General features: G+C 40.0%; 1 protein-coding gene across 1 annotated transcript in view; it reads right to left on the bottom strand.

Moving 5' to 3' along the window:
* LOC141766008 (cyclin-dependent kinase 17-like) overlaps nt 1-18,393 on the bottom strand; it is a 42,292-nt gene that overhangs the window by 12,553 nt on the left and 11,346 nt on the right. Inside the window, exons 2-5 of the mRNA XM_074632427.1 lie at nt 14,971-15,119; nt 7,562-7,726; nt 6,598-6,731; nt 1,567-1,692 (exon numbers count right to left, since the gene is read on the bottom strand). Of these exons, the coding sequence (XP_074488528.1) occupies nt 1,567-1,692; nt 6,598-6,731; nt 7,562-7,726; nt 14,971-15,097 (552 nt within the window). The 5' untranslated portion in view covers nt 15,098-15,119. The remainder of the gene's footprint in view (nt 1-1,566; nt 1,693-6,597; nt 6,732-7,561; nt 7,727-14,970; nt 15,120-18,393) is intronic.

The raw sequence follows: 18,393 nt of genomic DNA, 5'->3' as shown, positions 1-18,393 counted from the left end.
TCTGAGATCCTCAGATGCGTCATTCCTTGTGGTTCCAAGGTCCAGATTCATACACAAAGGTGATAGAGCCTTTGCAGACAGGGTTACCTAGAATAGGGCTGCAAACTCTGTCGCGTCTTTTCAAATCACTTTTAAAAACTTGACTTTTTTAGAATTGCTTTTCTGTGATTTTATTTATGTTTTATGACATTTTAGTTGATTTACCCTTTGGGTTTTTATGTGTGCAGTTCAGTTATTGAGTACATTTCGTTATCCTTGTGTTTTAAATGTGTTCTGTTTTCATTGTAAAGCACTTAGTAACTGTTTTGAAAGGTGCTATATACATAAATATTATTATTATTATTATTATTATTATAAGACGAGGGTTCGGTGATACAACAACAATTATATGCCATGAAATGATATATACATTAGGGCTGTCCATCGATTAAGTATTTAATATTCTTGTCAAGATGGGAGTGGACTAATATGCTTGCTTTATGCAAATGTATGTATATATTTATTACTGGAAATCAATTAACAACACAAAACAATGACACATATTGTCCAGAATACATATTTTCTAGGCCTTTCTAGTTTTATATGATGCCAGTATCTTCACTCTAGCGTTAAAACTGAGCTCGCTAAAACCTCCAAAATCGCAAGTTGTGTTAATGCGTTAAAGAAATTAGTGGCGTTAAAACAAATTTGCTTTAACGCGTTATTATCGCCATATCACCCTAGAAATTATATAAATTATATATAAAACCTCAGAGTCTTTGGGTGTATTAAACCATTGTGGGCGATGTTGAAAATCAATGAGCAGGAAGTACCTTGATTTGTCAGGTATGTAATATGCTTTATTAGCTAAAACAAGTGTTTCTAAATTGAAAGAGACGTGAGGCAAAGATACTGCATGAGGTGAAAGGGCCAGGCGTATAACAACTAGAAGTTAGGAAAGCATAACTGAACCTTTACACTTTCCATCGCAAATAAACATCCATAAATCCACTTAGACATCGTAGAAAAAAGATGCTTTTAACTACAGAACGTGCTTGAGAATCTTCATATTTTTGAGGTTTCATCAATATCAAAATAATCCAGTGATAGCCGTCTATACAACCAGGGTTACATTGCAAACAGGAACTGCTAATAGTTAATTTGGCACAATTTTAGCCGAAATGTAAACAAATATAGGCTAAAAAAGGGAGATCAAGTTGTAGCCGTAACCGTAACTAACTGAATTTTTGTATTTGTGTCCTCCTGATGAATGTAAGTCCAATAATCGTTCTCCTTTTAGCCCTGAGAAAAATATCTGTCTCTTTAGCAGCTAAATGCTCCACTATGTTCACCAGCTATTCGTTAACTTTGTCTGCTGTTTGGTGCAGGGCAGGAAGTGTACGGTGGGTTCATTAGAGGTTGAAAACTGAATCATGTTTACTTTGCATTTATTATCCATCTGACTACGCCCTTTCACTTTCTGGTTTTCCTTCTCTTTCTATCCACCACATTGTCTTTTCTTTCTTGCCCTCTTAACAGTTTCTACACTTTTTCCATCCCTCTCCCCCGTTTATCTCTCCGTCTCACCAGTGATGCTCTGCGGGAGCGTCGGCTCAGCGGCTGGTCGAAGGGCGGGCTGCTCAGCTGCAGCTTCTCCAGGTAACCGTCAGGTATCCGGATGTCGGCCGGCAGGGACAGACGTTTGTTCAGGTCCTGCGCACACACACACAAATGGATAAAAACAACAGAGAACCTAATTTAAAAACAGTGTCAACATGATATAAAACCATGAAAAAACAGGAATAAACCCTCAGCAAACAGCATAAGCTCTGAATAAATACCCGTGATTGACAACAAAATGGCTGAAACCCAGAGTAAACAAGTAGAATCCGTAAGAACCAGCCAGCTTCAGGCCTGAATGGTCAACAGAGAGAGCAGTGTGTGTATATGTGTGTGTATAAATACATGTGTAGCAGCATGCGTCTATACAGCTTTGTGTAGCAACATAATAAAAGCAGCCTGTGGAGCCTTTAAGAGTTCGAAGTAAAGTCTTTCCCAGAGCAACAAAGTACTAAAGCATGATCCTAATGACTTGTTACATAAAATCAAACACACACACACACTCACAATGCAACGTCTGGATTCTTCCCATCATGCATTTCCTCTATTTGTTAGATTACTGTTAATCCGGCCTCTCTCTCTCTCTCTCTCCCTCTCTCTCTCTAGCTGCTTTAAATCTTTCACTCCCTCTGAGGTAACACTGGACACTTAGTAACACCCCGCCGCTCCACCTCTTCCTCACCAACATACAACAATATGCAACTTTGAACTTTCCACATTTCAACAACAAGCCCATTGATGAATCTGTAACTGAAAGTGACTGACTTGTGAATGGGTGAACTGACCCTACAACCTTTCATTCAAGCCACAACAGTGACTCAGCTTTTTGAGATATGGTCAGTTTTTATACGATGGGATGTTTTTATTACAATTTCAGTAAAATAGGCATTCTGTGTACATTGCACACAGCGGTTAATAAATGTATTAATATGTGGACATGTTTATTAGAATTGTTATTCTAATGCAGAGTGTAACAAGATAGATTTTGCTGCTGTGAAGATTTTTTTGTTGTATGATTTAATAAAAATATGTTTTATTAAGTTGGTCAAGAAGCATGTGCAAAAAAATAAATCATTATTTCAAGTAAAGAAAGGTGTGTGCTTCTTACCAGATCTTTATATCCCTAATTTACAAGCAGCGTATACTATACTCCAAATGTGTTTTGAAAATCATATAAATATTAGGGCTGTCTATCGATTAAAATATTTAATCTCAATTAATCGCATGATTGGCCACAGTTAATCGCAATTAATCACAAATTAATTGCACATTTTTATCTGTTAAAAATGTACCTTAAAGGGAGATTTGTCAAGTATTAAATACTCTTATCAACATGGGAGTGGGCTAATATGCTTGCTTTATGCAAATGTATGTATATATTTATTATTGGAAATCAATTAACAAAACAAAACAATGACAAATAATGTCCAGAAACCCTCACAGGTACTGCATTTAGCAGAAAACAATATGCTCAAATCATAACATGTCAAACTGCAGCCCAACGGGCAACAACAGCTGTCAGTGTGTCAGTGTGCTGACTTGACTATGACTTGCCCCAAACTGCATGTGATTATCATAAAGGGGGCATGTCCATAAAGGGGAGACTCGTGGGTACACATAGAACCCATTTTCATTCACGTATCTTGAGGTCAGAGGTCAAGGGACCCCTTTGAAAATGGCCATGACAGTTTTTCCTCACCAAAATTTAGCGTTTTAAGGTTGGAGCTCCTTCGCGATAAGCTAGTATGGCTCTAGCTTTAAAACTGAACCGTTACAACCTAAAAATCGCAAGTTGCATTAATGCGTCAAAGAAACTAGTGGCGTAAAAAACTAATTTGCGTTAACGCGTTATTATTGCATTAACTTTGACAGCCCTAATAAATATGCTATGATGTATTTGTATTTTAGAATGACGTTATTTCCAGTTTTGCTTGTCTGTAGAGTCTGTGTTGGATCAGGATTGGTGGTTTTTCCCCAGAGCAAGGGATGCCATCCATCACCTGACCTTTGCACCCCCACCCCCCCCTCCAGTTGTCCAATCAACCCGGCCTAATCTGTTACAACAGGGGCCCATCTGGGCCGTATTACAGTAATCCTTGTGATGTAATCCCAAAACAGCACGGCTTCCTCTCCAGCGAGAAACATACAATCCTCCACCTGAACACAGACGGAGGGATTTCCTCACTCTTCCTCCTCTTCGTCTTCCTCTACCGTCCCTCCTCTGATTGTCACATCAGCACAAAGGCAAAGATTGAGGCCACACAGTGATTTCGCTGCTGGATCACTTTATCAACAAAAAGCACGCGGTCAATCACGCCGCTCACACCAGCACAAACTACACAGAATGATTGTTTGGGCTGAAAGAAAGTATAACATTGTGTGCTTGTTTACGTGCTTCTGTCCAAATTAACCTCTTCTGGTTGTGAAACAGTCACAGGAAGTGTGGGGTGCACTGCTTGCACACACTGTCGATACACAGCGAGAGGTGATGTGTCATGTCTCTGTGTGTGGGTAGCCCAAAATGGAGTAAGCTGCTTAACTACGCGTTTAAGGGTTTTTTTCTTTTCGTGCAGTCTTGCGTGCTCGGTTTGACTGTGTAGCTAATGGTATCTGCTCGTAAATCCCCAGAGGTCCTGCAATCATACCAACCAATAAACACTGCCAGAGGGAGGGAAGTGTGTGTTCTTCAATCATAAGACGTTTCCTCGCATGATCACCCAGCAGGTACTGTGCAACATGTGGTTCACTGGCAAGATGTCAACATCAACCACACAGAAAAATACACATACAGTACAATAACAACAAGTACACGACTGTTCTTTTTGTTAAATGTTGCAGCTTGTTTTTACATCTAATTAGCTTTCTTTCATGAAAACTTTGTTTGAAACATCTCAAATTGGTCAAATGTCATGTTTTGATTGTATTTAAGAGTGTGTGTGTTAATACAAAGCAAAAAAAAAAGGTTTCTTCAACCCATCTTAACAGCTGCTGATGAGATTTGTAGGATTTGCAAGAGACTTTACATCTCAACCAGTATTTTGAGAACAGTCCCTGGACGTTTAAGACCTCCATGTAGAATGAAAGGTCAAGTGAAATTGGAAACAAAACCGTCAAATCTACAAATCTATTTCCCAAACAAATCTTTAGTATGTTTCTTCTGTAAGTAGTATTAAAAGGTGCAAAATGTGAGATTGGGAGCATATCTATTGCCTCAACACAACATGTGCGACCGGCCAAGTCGAAAAAGCACAGAGAAACTCGGATTACAAGACACACAGAGGAATAGCGACTTCATTCTCTGCTCAGGTAGACATTACTCCTCGATATCTTTACATAGCAAAGATGTTATATTAATATTCTGGATATCGTACTGAGCATCTTTAAACTTAATGACCATGGAAATGGAAACGAAGAAGGCGAGAAGTAATTTTCTTGTTCACTTTCACTATGAACCTGGACGGCCGTAAATCCTCAAATCCAATTAGTAGCCATTAAGGTGGATTGAAGGGACCAAGTCTTGGCTTTGTTGTGAAAAACGGAGAGATAAACACTCAGTTTCAGATGTTGTTTAAAGTCCTCAATACAATCCAAACATCATGTCCAAATGTATGGTTTGTTTTGAACACTAAACAAATGAAAGAAGCATCAAACACTGGTGTCCTTTTGTCCTATCTGATCTGATCTTTACTACTGAAACCTAAAAGATAATCAGATTTAAGTCAATGTCAGAAATATGTGATAGTCAAGAAAACCCCATTGAGCCCACGTTATCCGTTACCTTCAGATAAAGCAGTGTGATTTCTCTTCTAACTTCAGGCTGCCTTTCATGTGTCCCTACGAGCCGAATGTATTAAAGCTCTCACTCTTGATCTGATTCTACATTTGTGTGCAAGTCAGTCTTTCCTTATGCTCTCTGCTGAATAAAACTCTGCGTAGTGTGGTGCAAGCCATGATATTATTACTATCATCTCTACAGTGGCTTGTTTTTGTTCTGAAAAAGGGCTGGGCGATATGGCCAAAATCTTCTATCACGATCATTTCATACCTCAATAATGACATACATCTCGATATACCATGTTTTCTGGTGATTCAATAAATAATAATTTAATATAAAAAAAGCCACTTGGTAAAGTCTTTTTTTGTATACTCCTGTGTGAATTAAATACTTGACAAATGAAAAGTATTTTCTCATTTTAAGAACTTGAGTGATAAATGAGCATAACAGTTTTAAGTGGAATTATAGAGAAAAAATAAATAAATATATGCCTAGCCTATATTGCGATACAACAGATAAACAGATATAACAGATAAACGTGCCCAGCCTTATGAATTTGGGATAATAACAACGCTGTACTGTATTTAATACAAGCAAAATCACACGCCCTGGATTCAAAAGATGCTTGTGGTAAAATTAAATCCCCTCTTAGACAACAACACCAAAAAATTAATAATGACAGCGAGAAGTCTTTCCATAATGTGTTGACATTATGTTACCACCAGAGGAATGTCAAAATCTGCCTGTCCTTTACCGACTCAGTGTGTGTGCATGTGTGTGTAAAGTAAAGTAAGAAAGGGGGTTGTGTGGGTGGTACGTTAGCGGCTGGGAAACCTTTATAAAACAGATTTACAGTACAGTATGTGGAGTCACTGTGTGCATATGTGTGTTAGTCCCCTGCTGAGATTTTGTGGGCAGCTGAGGACTTCAGCGTGTTCATGACACACTACGAGAATTCGCCTACGCTGAGTAATAGCACGGTGCTGTAATGCACACACCATTAAATACCAATTATTGCATAAAGTCCATTATCTAACGTTCATTATCATTTACTTTTAATCAAAATATAGCTTCAACAGTAAAGCGGAGGCTGACGAATAAATGTGTCATGATTCATAATAGTAACGTATTCAAACGTTAAAGGTGGAAGTGACTCATAACACCCATCCACCATTTAAAAGGTTATGCGAGGATGAATAAAATGTGAAAGAAACAATCCCCACCTCTGCAGAGATGCGTCTGTTCCCTCGGTTCCGCAGACAAACACCCGTGGGCGACTGCACCTCATCGGAGGAAGTCCCCGACGCCTGGTCACTCTCCCCGTCTGACCCCATCTTCAGGTTCTCATGGACGATATCTGGAGTGGAGGAAGAAAGACAAATAGGATAAGAGGTCGACAGATGGAGCAGGTCTGTGGAAACACCGGCTGATGACTTCAACAGGAAAGAAAAACACTCTCTTGGACACTTTTACGAGCCCCTCTGTTCTTATCAAGCTCCTGGCTGTGTCGAACGCAAGATATACACAAGAAGTATATTAGATCTAATAAGTTTGACTGATAGATTTAATTTATTTCATCGCCACAGGGCCTTACAAGACATATCCATACATCACACTGTAATTATCCCATGCCTTAAACAAACACGTTGCCATTTCCTCCAGGCGTCATGCTTCATATTAGGGAGTGTTGTGAATTTAAATATTGTATCTGGGTTGGGGATCCAAGTTGCTGGTCTGCTGTTAGTGTCCAAAGTCATTATTTTTAGTCTCATTTTTCAACAAATGGCTTATTGTGTGACTGAATGTAACACTGGAAGGATTGTACTGATATTTATGTGCGTGTCTGCACTAATACAGTATTTGCCTCTAGCAGTGGTTTGTTTAAACACATAATACATCACTCTGTGCGTGTGTAGGCTCAGCTGACTCAGTAGACATGTGGAATACAAGGATTTTACATGCAGTTTAAGAATATTCTACATGTGGACTTTTAATTTAACGTAACATAACTTTTAAATTAACATCTGAAATAACAGCCACTGTAGCAACTTAAATAAACCTCCTGTACTAATCCTTCGTTTAAAGTCACCGGAAAGACAAATATCAAATGTGATCACAGCCTGTTTATGTGTGTGTGTGTGTGTGTGTGTGTGTGTGTGTGCGTGCGTGCGTGCGTGCGTGTCTCACCGAGGCGACTGCCGTTGCGAGGCATGACCATGAGAGAGCCCAGGCCTCCTCCGATGACGCTCTGAGGCCGTCGGAGCGGCGGCTTTTTAAAGGAGCCTGTGTACTGGTGGAGGAAGGAGTGGACACTGTGGGCCGACGGAGGACGACCGTTCCTCACTATGGGCTCTGTGGAAGAAGACACAACATTTTATTTTTTTTAATTATGACAAAAATCTGACAAAAAAATGACTGAGCAAGCATATGAGTCAGTTTGTGACTGAACGAAGGCAACTGGTAACAGAAACACTGAATCCTATAAAAACAAATAAAGTTTTCCAACCATTCACAAACTTCAAATCTCAGTAGGCATCAGTCAAAATGGCTAAAAGTTCATTAACTATTTAATGATAAATGGAAGTTGGTGATGATTTCAGGCATTTTGCAGTCTAAAAGCTTTCTGATGCACTAACTATACATTACTGGTTACATAGCATAACACCAGCCTGCATAAAATAATCACAGTTACATAAGCGGTTTCAACTCGTAATCTACTGATGGTTAGATTTGCGTGTTATGTCAGTTAACGGCTGTGACCTAGTGAGATAGTAAATTGCATGCTGAACAAAATATTATTCCACATTAAGCATGTTTCCATAAATGAACAACAACACTGAATTTTCTTTTTCACAGGTTTAAAACGGATAAACAAAAAATGTCAAACAGAGTGAGAAACAGAAGAAAACAGGTTGTTTGCGAACAAAGAACTGTGACAATACCGATGAATACAAGAGAAACAGCGACACGGAGATGATGAAAGTAAAGGACTGATAAAGGAATTGTTATACAATAGATTATACAGTAGATTGTGTACTTATATAACACAAGTGAAATGTGTTAAATATACATAACAATAACAGGAGAATTTTAATGTGATCATCATATTTTTAGCACACCTGAAAACATCATTAAAAAAAATCATAATGCTGCCTCGTCGTAACAGTACTTGTCCTGGCTATACAAAAACTTTATGAAAACCAACCTGATTTGGTGCAATCTAATCTTTATGTGCTTTAATTTGTCCAGAATATCACATTCCTGCAGCCTCCCAATGAAACAAGGGGTTACCCAACTGTAAACAGAGCTGGGGCTGTTACAATGTGGTCTGTTCTCTCATCCAGTGTCAGCAGTGTATTTTGTCTGGAGAAAAGAGTCTAAAACTGCTCTAAATCCACTGACAGAGGAACATTTGTCCAAATGCAAGAATGGAGCTGACAGAGGTGAAAGATTTATAGTGTATAGAGTAGCACCAACGAAGACGCCAACAGTGAAAGTGAGTAGAAATGGAGCCCTAGAGAAGCTGTTTAGCAGGCAGACGGAGCTCAGACAGAGTTATACTGTAGGACATGTGCAACAAGAGCAGTGAAGATTAGGACGAGACATAACAGTTAAAGAGTAACATAAAAGAAAGATGGTTATGGAGCATATTGGTTTGTCTCTGAAAACAGGACGCTTTTAGCCGTTTTAGTACATTTTACATGCATGATTAAAATAAGGCTTTACAGTTACACTAAGATTTTAGCAATGTGTGACGCATGTGTTTGGCACGTAGTGAGCATATGATTAGAATGAGACTTGGATTATACTGCTCAAGTTGTGTGAGAGTTTGTAAACAGATGTTTTGATATAGTTTTGCTGTTGTTAAACGCGGCCTCATGGTAACATGGGGTGAGAAATAAATATACAAATGATCTTTGTGTGGGTAAAGTATTCCTTTAATATGGTGAACCCTCCACCCAAACATGCAAACAGAGGCGGAGTGGTTAGAGTGTGTAGAGGCTTATCATCATATCATATGTCTGAAGCAACAATGGGAACAAAGGGCAGTCGCCACGGTAGCTATCCCTTTAATATCTCTGGTTTTATTAGGCACTGGGAGCAATGTTGGAAATCAACAAGTAGGACTGACTGATGGCAACACCGGATTCTTTTGATGGTACTTTTATTTCTTACATCAGTGTTATGAAATACTTTGATTGGGTGTTTTATCTGATAGAAAAACAGACATTTCTCTTCAGTTATTCATTACACACAAAGCATCTAGAATCACAGCTTCAGCGTGACTGTATTGCCTGTCTTTTGTTTTGCGTTTTCACAACATTTTTGGTTTGCGAATCATAGTTTTTCTTTCACATTTCACATTGTCGCTCTTTGTTATATTTTGAAATGATGGTCATTTTCAGTTGCAGTTTTTTGTTGAATGGCTTGCGATCCTACATTTCTTTCCATTTTTATTGGGATGCACCGATCTGACTTTTTCAGTTCCGATATCGATACCTGGTGTTTGGGTATGGGCCGATATCGAATACCGATCCGATACCATCCAATCTGATGGTGTTTAATCAATAAGCTGTATGCCTCACTGTGTGGAAGTGACTGAGATCATTCTTTTATGTGGAAGGCAACATCAAGCTTGACTTAAACAATTATTTCCCATTTCACAATGTAAAACAAAATGTAAAAAATAAATACATAGATATAAATTGACTTAATTGTTTATTATTAAAAAAATTAATCCTACACCAACTTGGAAAACATCTTCAATATTAATAGGAATCACCAAAGTGTAAACATTTTTAATGTGACAACAAACATAGAACTGAATTGAATAGATCAACCCCATTGTCACCGATACCCGATCCAGCTATTTGAGTCTGTATTGGCCCGATATCCAATCCGGTGGATCCCTAATTTTTTATTAACGGACTAATTTAACCCCATACAGGTAGCTTTTATAAGTGTTCTGAAGGTCATAATAAAAAAATAATCATGTTTTTCATTGAGTTAGACTTACAAAGACACCACTAACATTTTGTTTCAGTCACTGTAGTCCTACTGGCCTCAGAGGGTGTTTGTTTTGGGCTGTATAACAATGACTGAATGTGCTCTACCTCACGGAGACATCACAGTAACCCTTCCCAAACCCCATTAGATAAATGCACCCCTGACTGGGCTGTCATCAACCATTGGCTCTGATTTTCAAGCTGGAAAAACAGGGCTGTCAAATCTATCTTAATCTTGAATAAATCCGAGGCAGGAAATAAGACATGTAGCTGCAGAGTCATGCTTCATTTTATTTCTGCTATTCCTAATAATAAATACTGAACAAGATTTGAGAGGTTTGAGAGGAGGCTCTCCACATCACCATCTAAACCCCCACCACCCCCAATCGCTTTCTGATTAGTCTAGCTTTTAGTTTCCAGGGTCAACCAATTCTCAGTCCATTTTTTAGACTTAAATCTTATTTACAAAATTAAGCTCACAAGGTTCAGGCTGATTCAGAGTGCTCTGGGCGTGCGTGTCTTGTTAACCTAAAAAAACAGATGTCCCTACGTAACCGTTTTGTAAGCACCGACATAAAAACTTTGGAACATTTGGTGTGTCCTATTTTACAAGACATGTCCTCAATTTGTTTTTTTTGTTATTGTATTTTTGTTGCACACATCATCAACAATCCCTTCTACACCAATGAGGCATTTCCTAGATTTCCTATGAAAACAGAAACATATACACAGCCACCATGTAATATCTAGGGCCGGGACGATTCACCTATCTCCCGATTCGATACTATCACAATACGTGGGTGCCGATATGATATTCAAATCAATTCAATTTATTTTTATATAGCGTCAAATCATATCAGAAGTTATCTCGAGACACTTTTTATATAGAGCAGATCAGACCGTACTCTATAGTCTAGACCGTACTCTATATGTATTGTAATTTTTAAGTATTGCATTCTACAAGTATTGCGATTTTTGTTAACTTTTTTAACACTAGACCATGGGAAAAAGGTTGAATCATACACTTCTAGGGAGTTTTACTTTGGAAAATATCTAAATGAATACAGTAAAAATGTTTGATTTTCAGCATGTATGTAGTCAGAGATGTCCTGACGTCAAATATATCAGTCATTGTCAGGCATTATTTATAATTTTTTTTCCAGTAACCCAACAATCAAAGACTAAAAATATATAAATTAGTGGTATTTTCTTTTTAATTTATAAGGGACATGTAATGTTTTATACTTCTGGTGAATATAATCCATCAATCTTATTTCCATATATGTATTTTGTATATACAGTTCACTTTCTTAACACCTTGTTTTGAAAACCGGACGTAGTCACACGTGTATACTTCCGCTAACATCGCCAAATCCGTCGTTAGCTCTCTCTAGCTCTCCTGTCAGCTCCCTTCTCTTTAAACATCCATGGTCAGCTCCATCGGGGTCACTTGAATGCATTTAACATAAATGTCAGTATTTGGGTGCTCTACAGTTGTAACGTAGACCGATTTGACCACGGAGATACGAGTGACGGCTGATTGACCGCAAAACGATTTAGCATGCAGGTTTAGCCATGATGTCTAGCTCTGCTTTTCCTGGCAATGTGTGAAACCCAAAGTGTTCCCATACTATACTGTATGTGTAGTGATTACCACTTTGGATTTAACATGTGAGGGTGCAGGTTGTATCCAGGCGGACCGTTCGTCGTTTTTTACTTTTTCGTTTTGGCTCGCAGATATGGACATGGCAACACGTTACTCTGACTACAACAATAAAAGTGGTAACTTCCTTCTACCTCAGCATAGACTCAAATGAAGCAAATATATCGATTCTAGCATTAAGAAAAACAATTTCAAAATCGTAAAAAAAAAAAAAAGCGCGATACAAATGTGAATCAATTTTTTTCCCACCACTAGTAATTTCCCGCCCCTTATGCCACCTCTCCCTTATCTCTCTACAGCTGCTGCTGCTGCTGGCCTGAGTTATAAGTGTTATATAATCAGATCAGGACCAGAACGCTTTCCCCAATCACAGAGTTCAGATCACTTCTCATCTGGCTACTCCATTCTGTCTCCTCTCTACCCTACTTACTGTTACACAGGCTGATAAAATCCCCTCACACACAAACACAAACACACAAACAGAGCATGACTCTGTGTCCCCACTCACCAAGCACAGAACACTCTGGCCAAACCTGGTGTTAATCACTACACAAAAAGCTCTTTGCAAAGCCCAGTTAGTTCTCAGAGGGAGGTGGGGAGGGGGAGGTTGGGGGTAGGCGGACTTGGACGATCTGATTGATTGAAGAAGGGGGAAAAAACTTCTCATTTGGACAAAAGACAAGAGGGGAAAACTGAGGACAGGCCTGAAAGAAGCTGGGGGGTAAGGGGACCTCTGGGTGGCCAAAAGAGAGGAAGAAGAGTTGAAAGATGCAACAAAAAAAAAAGAAAGAGGGGAAAAATGCATCAAGATGCCTGGCTGGTTTCACCAAGTCATCCAAGTTGCCGTGGCAATGTCATGGAAACTCCAGAATGTTTCCAGATCCTGAGCGCCATGGCAACAATGTGGTAGTCCACCGAGTCATGCTCCCTCCCTCGCTCCCTGCAGATTTTGTGAATATCAGCGGAGATAAGCCGATGTGCCACTCTGCTTTTTGTTTTGACGCCTTTAAGGCCACAACCTTCAGTAGGATCCAGATGAATGATGTAACCAACTACAGTATCTGATAAGTGTGGAACAGAGTGTGTCTGCAGTGACAAATAAAGAGTCATGTCAGACAATATAGATCTGTGAAGTTGTTTCTGTAAATGTCACATTAACTTTCTGAATAGTCAATGTCAACTGTGACTAGATTTCCAAGGCTTGCACGTACATAACAGCTTAAAGGGATAGTGCGGATTTTTTGAAGTGGGGTTGTATGAGGTACTTATCCTTATGGTACATGTCCACGGGGGCGTTTTTATCGCAAGGGATCGCCTCGCTTCCCAGCATTGGACGCTTGACGGGCTGCAATTAGACACAAGACACTTGGCACCTGATTGAACGCTTTCCCTTGTGGGCTGCTGCTCACACGCTTTCAATAATCCATGCAGTTGCTGAATCTGTCTTTAGTTTGGATCGACAACACTTAGTTTACAAGTTTCTTGGGAATTTCCAGAGAGGGCGAGTCGCGTCGGACGCCCGTGATTTGCATAAAGTAGCTTAGACCTCAACTTTTAAAATGAGGAGCAGCCAACGTGACGCCCTGTCTCTCGAATCGCGCCACCACTCTACCAAAAAGCATTGCACGGCTGCTTACATAGACAATGAATGGGAAGCGTGGAAAGGACGGAGGCTGTGGATATGTACCATTAGTCAGTGGTGTTTTAGGGCATTTTCACAAGCCTTAGTCTGTTTGGCTAATCCGACCAACCAAGACCACCTCTCGCAAGCGGTCTCAGACCAGTTGTTTTGGTCCATACCAGAGTACGCTTACTGCATTCACAACTGCCCAAACAAACTGCACCAGAGGTTGAACTGGACCAGAGTTTGATTAATGTGGACTAAGGGAGAAGGGAAATATCCTAAATATAATGTACACTTAAGCTGAAATAGATTTTTTTAGGTGGCTAAGATACGTTTTGCTGCTGCCCCCGTCCACAGCAGTACATTGCTTTATTTCCGTGCCGACCACCATCTACTGTAGACAATACACTGACTATGGATACTATAAGTATTGCAGTAAGAAATATCCAATCATCAAGCTTAAACTTCTGTTGGAGTATCGCTAACAGCGAGCTGAAGCGTAGAGTAGACTTTGCAGAAACCTGATAACATATTCAGCAGTTTAACTCCATCCACTTTCAAATTCTAGTGTTAGATAATATTTGGATTTGGCTTTGGATAAAAATGCTATATAAATGTAGTCCATTAAAATGCAGCAACTAAATCCCTTTTCAGACACGCACTTCATTACATAAACATGGTGGAAATTTAACACGTCAGTCTGGTGTTTGAATAAAGCCCCGAGTCATGACGGCAGTCTTGGTTGGTAATGGTTAGACTACAGTGTCCCTTATTCACTTAGTGATGGAGATAAAAAGTCATTCAACTGCAGTAAAAGTTTGAAAATCCATAACTGATGTAGCCTGTCAGAACTCATCACTGTTCTCCAGCAGCATTGCAGATTTACCCATATATAATCGTCTTGTCATGCTTAAATAAAGCAACTACGGAACAGTTACATAACAAAGACCTATGAATGTAGTAGTGAATGATATGTATACCAGCCTCTATCCCTGTATATGTAATTTTATGAAATACCTATATAATACTGTAAATCAACATGCACGTCACACACACAGTACAGCCACACACACACATACATCATCATGTCGTCAGCGTGGAAGTTCTTCAGCGTGAGTGAAGTTGCAATAAAAATATTTTTTCCCTCAAATCTAGGGATAATTGTGATAAATAATCGTGATCTCAATATTGATCAAACTAATTGTGATTATTAATTTGTCCATAATCGTGCAGCCCTACTGTATACAGTCTATGCTCATTGCTCAATACGCATCAAGTTTTACAAACTGCTTCTAAAACTCACCGCTGTCCTTCAGGCCGTTCTCCTCGATGGTCATCTGCTCTGCCAGCTCAGACAGCGACTCGTCGATGGTGTGGCTGCCTCGTAACGTCTGAGAGAGACGCCGCTTGAACCGCTTCATTTTCTCCATGGAGCTCTCGGGAAGGGGAGGCCTGAGGATGCCAAATAAAACAACACATATTTGAGTGTAACCCATGTAAGACAATGATAAGAATAGATACAGCTTGTTTTAGTTACAGAAGACTACTCTACCACCGCTATCTGTAATCTGTAGTGTTGATTCAGGCCTTGACATTTCACGGACAAAATCTGTAATGTAAACTGCCTTTGATACAAAAGAATACACCTCATCCGCCTGCAGCCATGTTTCACAATCCCACATCAAGAGTGAAATCAAAGACGCTGTTGATCACCCGGTATCTGACAAGGACAGATCAGCACTCTGACGTTAATTATGACTCAGCTCATTGGGGCACATTACTTTACATTCCTCCTGCTGGGAAAACATGACAAGTTGGTGAGAGATTCTTACGGCTGAGTTTAGAGTACGGTCCCTGGCACACCGGACTGTAAAAGCAAATCCTAAACCAGGGGGATTTGCTACTGAATGGAGCAGGACTAGTCTGGGCCGCATCGAGTCCACATCACACATTCCAGCTGCATTTACTGTGTACATGAGAGTGTGAGAGCTAGAGACAGTCTGTGTGTGTGTGTGTGTGTGTGTGTGTGTGTGTGTGTGTGTGTGTGTGTGTGTGTGTGTGTGTGTGTGTGTGTGTGTGTGTGTGTGTGTGAGAGAGAAGAAGAAGAGATCAAATCAAGACATCAAGATATTTGGCAATGTTTGGCAGGAGCAGATTACAAGCAGCCTCTCCCTGTGACCTCAATGTAGAGATCATGACTCCACTACTACTGCAGATCTGGACAAGAGTCTGTCTGTGTGTCAGCGACGATGAGTAAAGCCAGACATGAAAACACATGAGTAGTACAGCCCCGCAGGGCTCGCTGCCTGTCAACTATTCCCTACTGACATCCTTTGTCTTCCAAATATCAGTCATAACCCGAATACTGCAACAACATACTCACACGGCCACTAGTGCCAAATAATGCGAGCATGGTAGCAGAACAGGGTACGGCTGAAACTAAGGCTGCCCTCTAATTCGTCATGATTTGAATCATCAGTTAAAGGATAGGCTCTTACTTAAAACAATACTCACATGGCTGTATGTACATCTAAACATTTTTTGGTCACTGTAACTTTTCTTCCTGTCCATACTGGCCGCAAAGAGATGTTGTTTAGCAAGGAAATATGAGGCTTTAGCAATGACAAATCAAGTGGGGGTCTTCCAAAATCCCTCTTTTAAAAAAAATAAAGAGTCAATAATTTTGGCAAACACCCATTTGATTTGTGTAACTCAGACTGTTGAAAACTCATTTTATCTATGGCTAATCTTAAGAATGTATTTTTTCACAGAACGAGGACTGTGTCCCATCAAATCCACTGGAATTGCGGTGGGTAGGTAATAGGGATAACTTCTTGGCCAGTATGGAAAGAAAAAAACAATTTAAGGTGCTAAATGCGAGATTAGGAGCATTCCTATTGCCTCTGTTCTCGGTTCTCGACATGGAGCAGGCGCTAATAACAGTAACAGTGAAAACAACGGCAACACTGCTGACAGAGCTAACAGTGTTTACCAAGGAGGGAACCAGAGGGTGTTTGCTACGTTTCCGCAACGGCGGCGTCAGTTGGGATGTTTTATCAGCTGTAACCACCGTATGAGTGCAGAGCAGCGGCAATGAGCTAGCCAGTGGGGCACGCTCATATGCACTAACATGCACTAAAAGGCACGTGCGGTCGACCCGGCTATGTCAACAAAGCACAGAGAAGCTCGGATTACAACACACACAGAGGGAGAGCAACTTCACTCTCTGCTCAGGTAGACATTACTCCAAGCCATGATTTAAACTTAATTTTGTCAGTTTCATTGTACAAAAGATGAGGATAACAAGGGCAACTAACAATTCTTTTATTATGAATTCATCTGTTGGTTGTTACTTCCATTAGCAATTAGTCTAAAATGTCATAAAATACTGAAAAATGCCTTTAAGTTCCCAGAGTCCGTGGTCGTGTTTTGTCCAACCAGCAGCTGACAAACCAAACATATTCAATTTACAACTATATGAAACAAAGAAAAGCAACAATCTTCACATTTGAGAAACTGGAAACAAAGATTGTTTGCCGTTTGTGCTTGATAAACAACTTAACAGATGATTAACAGATTGTTGTTGAGTATTGCAGTGGAGACTGGGAGAATCATCAGCCCAAACTGGAAAATCAGCTGCTGCATGGCCTATTTCTCACCCCAGATACTTTAAGTTTAGAGCTAGAGCGGCTGGTTTAAAAAGTTTGTACACAGAGTTTTAAGAGGCAGTGAGCCTGCCCCCATTCCCTCCACACAACGGACAGCAGCAACCCTCTGTCTGAACTGGGCTTAAGGCCAAAGCAAACTGGGACAGTGCAAAGACGAAATATTAAACTGTAGATCATGAGCAGTTAAACCACACAAGGAAACTTCATACATTCACTGCTTCAGATAGCAGTGAAGCAGCTGAAATGTCTCAACTTGAATACCCCAAAACCTTGTAACATGACAGTAAAATGCATCCATGGCTGTCCTGTTGGTTAAGATTTAGTATGAGTACCATGTACACGTGACGTTCCTGGTTTGATTCTGGCCAGCAATCTTTGTCACAAAGTTTCATTTTGGCAAATAGGGCAAATCTACGAGGTCATAAGTACAATGAATGGAGCTCTCTTCTCCACTACAGCCATGTTACTGGTCAGAGTATATATTTTTACATAACAATCTTGTCTTGTCTACATTTATACATACTGCCCTTCTGTGCTCTTAGTCAAGCATGAATCAATCTAATTAATCCAGGAACCGAGATGAGGCAGAACGTCAACTCGACTGTCATAACAGCTTCACATCAGTCCAACTCAGCAGCCTGTCGTCTCCTGAACAGCTCACTGCGTTACCCATTCTCCTGCTGCAGCATTACGTTTCCTGTCTTTCTTCCCACAGCAAGTGACACGCTTGATATACAGTTATATACAGTTAGTCAATGGCTATGCTTCCATACAATTGTGTCAAGCAAATTTTAAGCAAACTTTTGAAATGTTGCAAAAAAGAACAGGTGAATTGCCATCAACTGGTTTGGATCGAATAAACTCAGCTTATCGGCTACAGTGTAGTTTGGTCATAAATTGGCGCTATAGGCTACGCATGGCTGTAATCCGCCAGTAAACAGAGTAGAAGTAGTTGCAAACAAAAAACAAAAAAGTCAGCTTGGTCATCTAACCATCTACGATAGAAAAATGTCGGTATCGGCCAATACTCAAAGCCCATGTGTCGCTATCAGGACTGA

This window comes from Sebastes fasciatus, chromosome 4 (assembly GCF_043250625.1).
Source record: "Sebastes fasciatus isolate fSebFas1 chromosome 4, fSebFas1.pri, whole genome shotgun sequence".
Classification (NCBI taxonomy): domain Eukaryota; kingdom Metazoa; phylum Chordata; class Actinopteri; order Perciformes; family Sebastidae; genus Sebastes; species Sebastes fasciatus.
The sequence above is the reverse complement of the archived record's forward strand: the minus strand, read 5'-3'. Positions and strand labels throughout refer to the sequence as shown.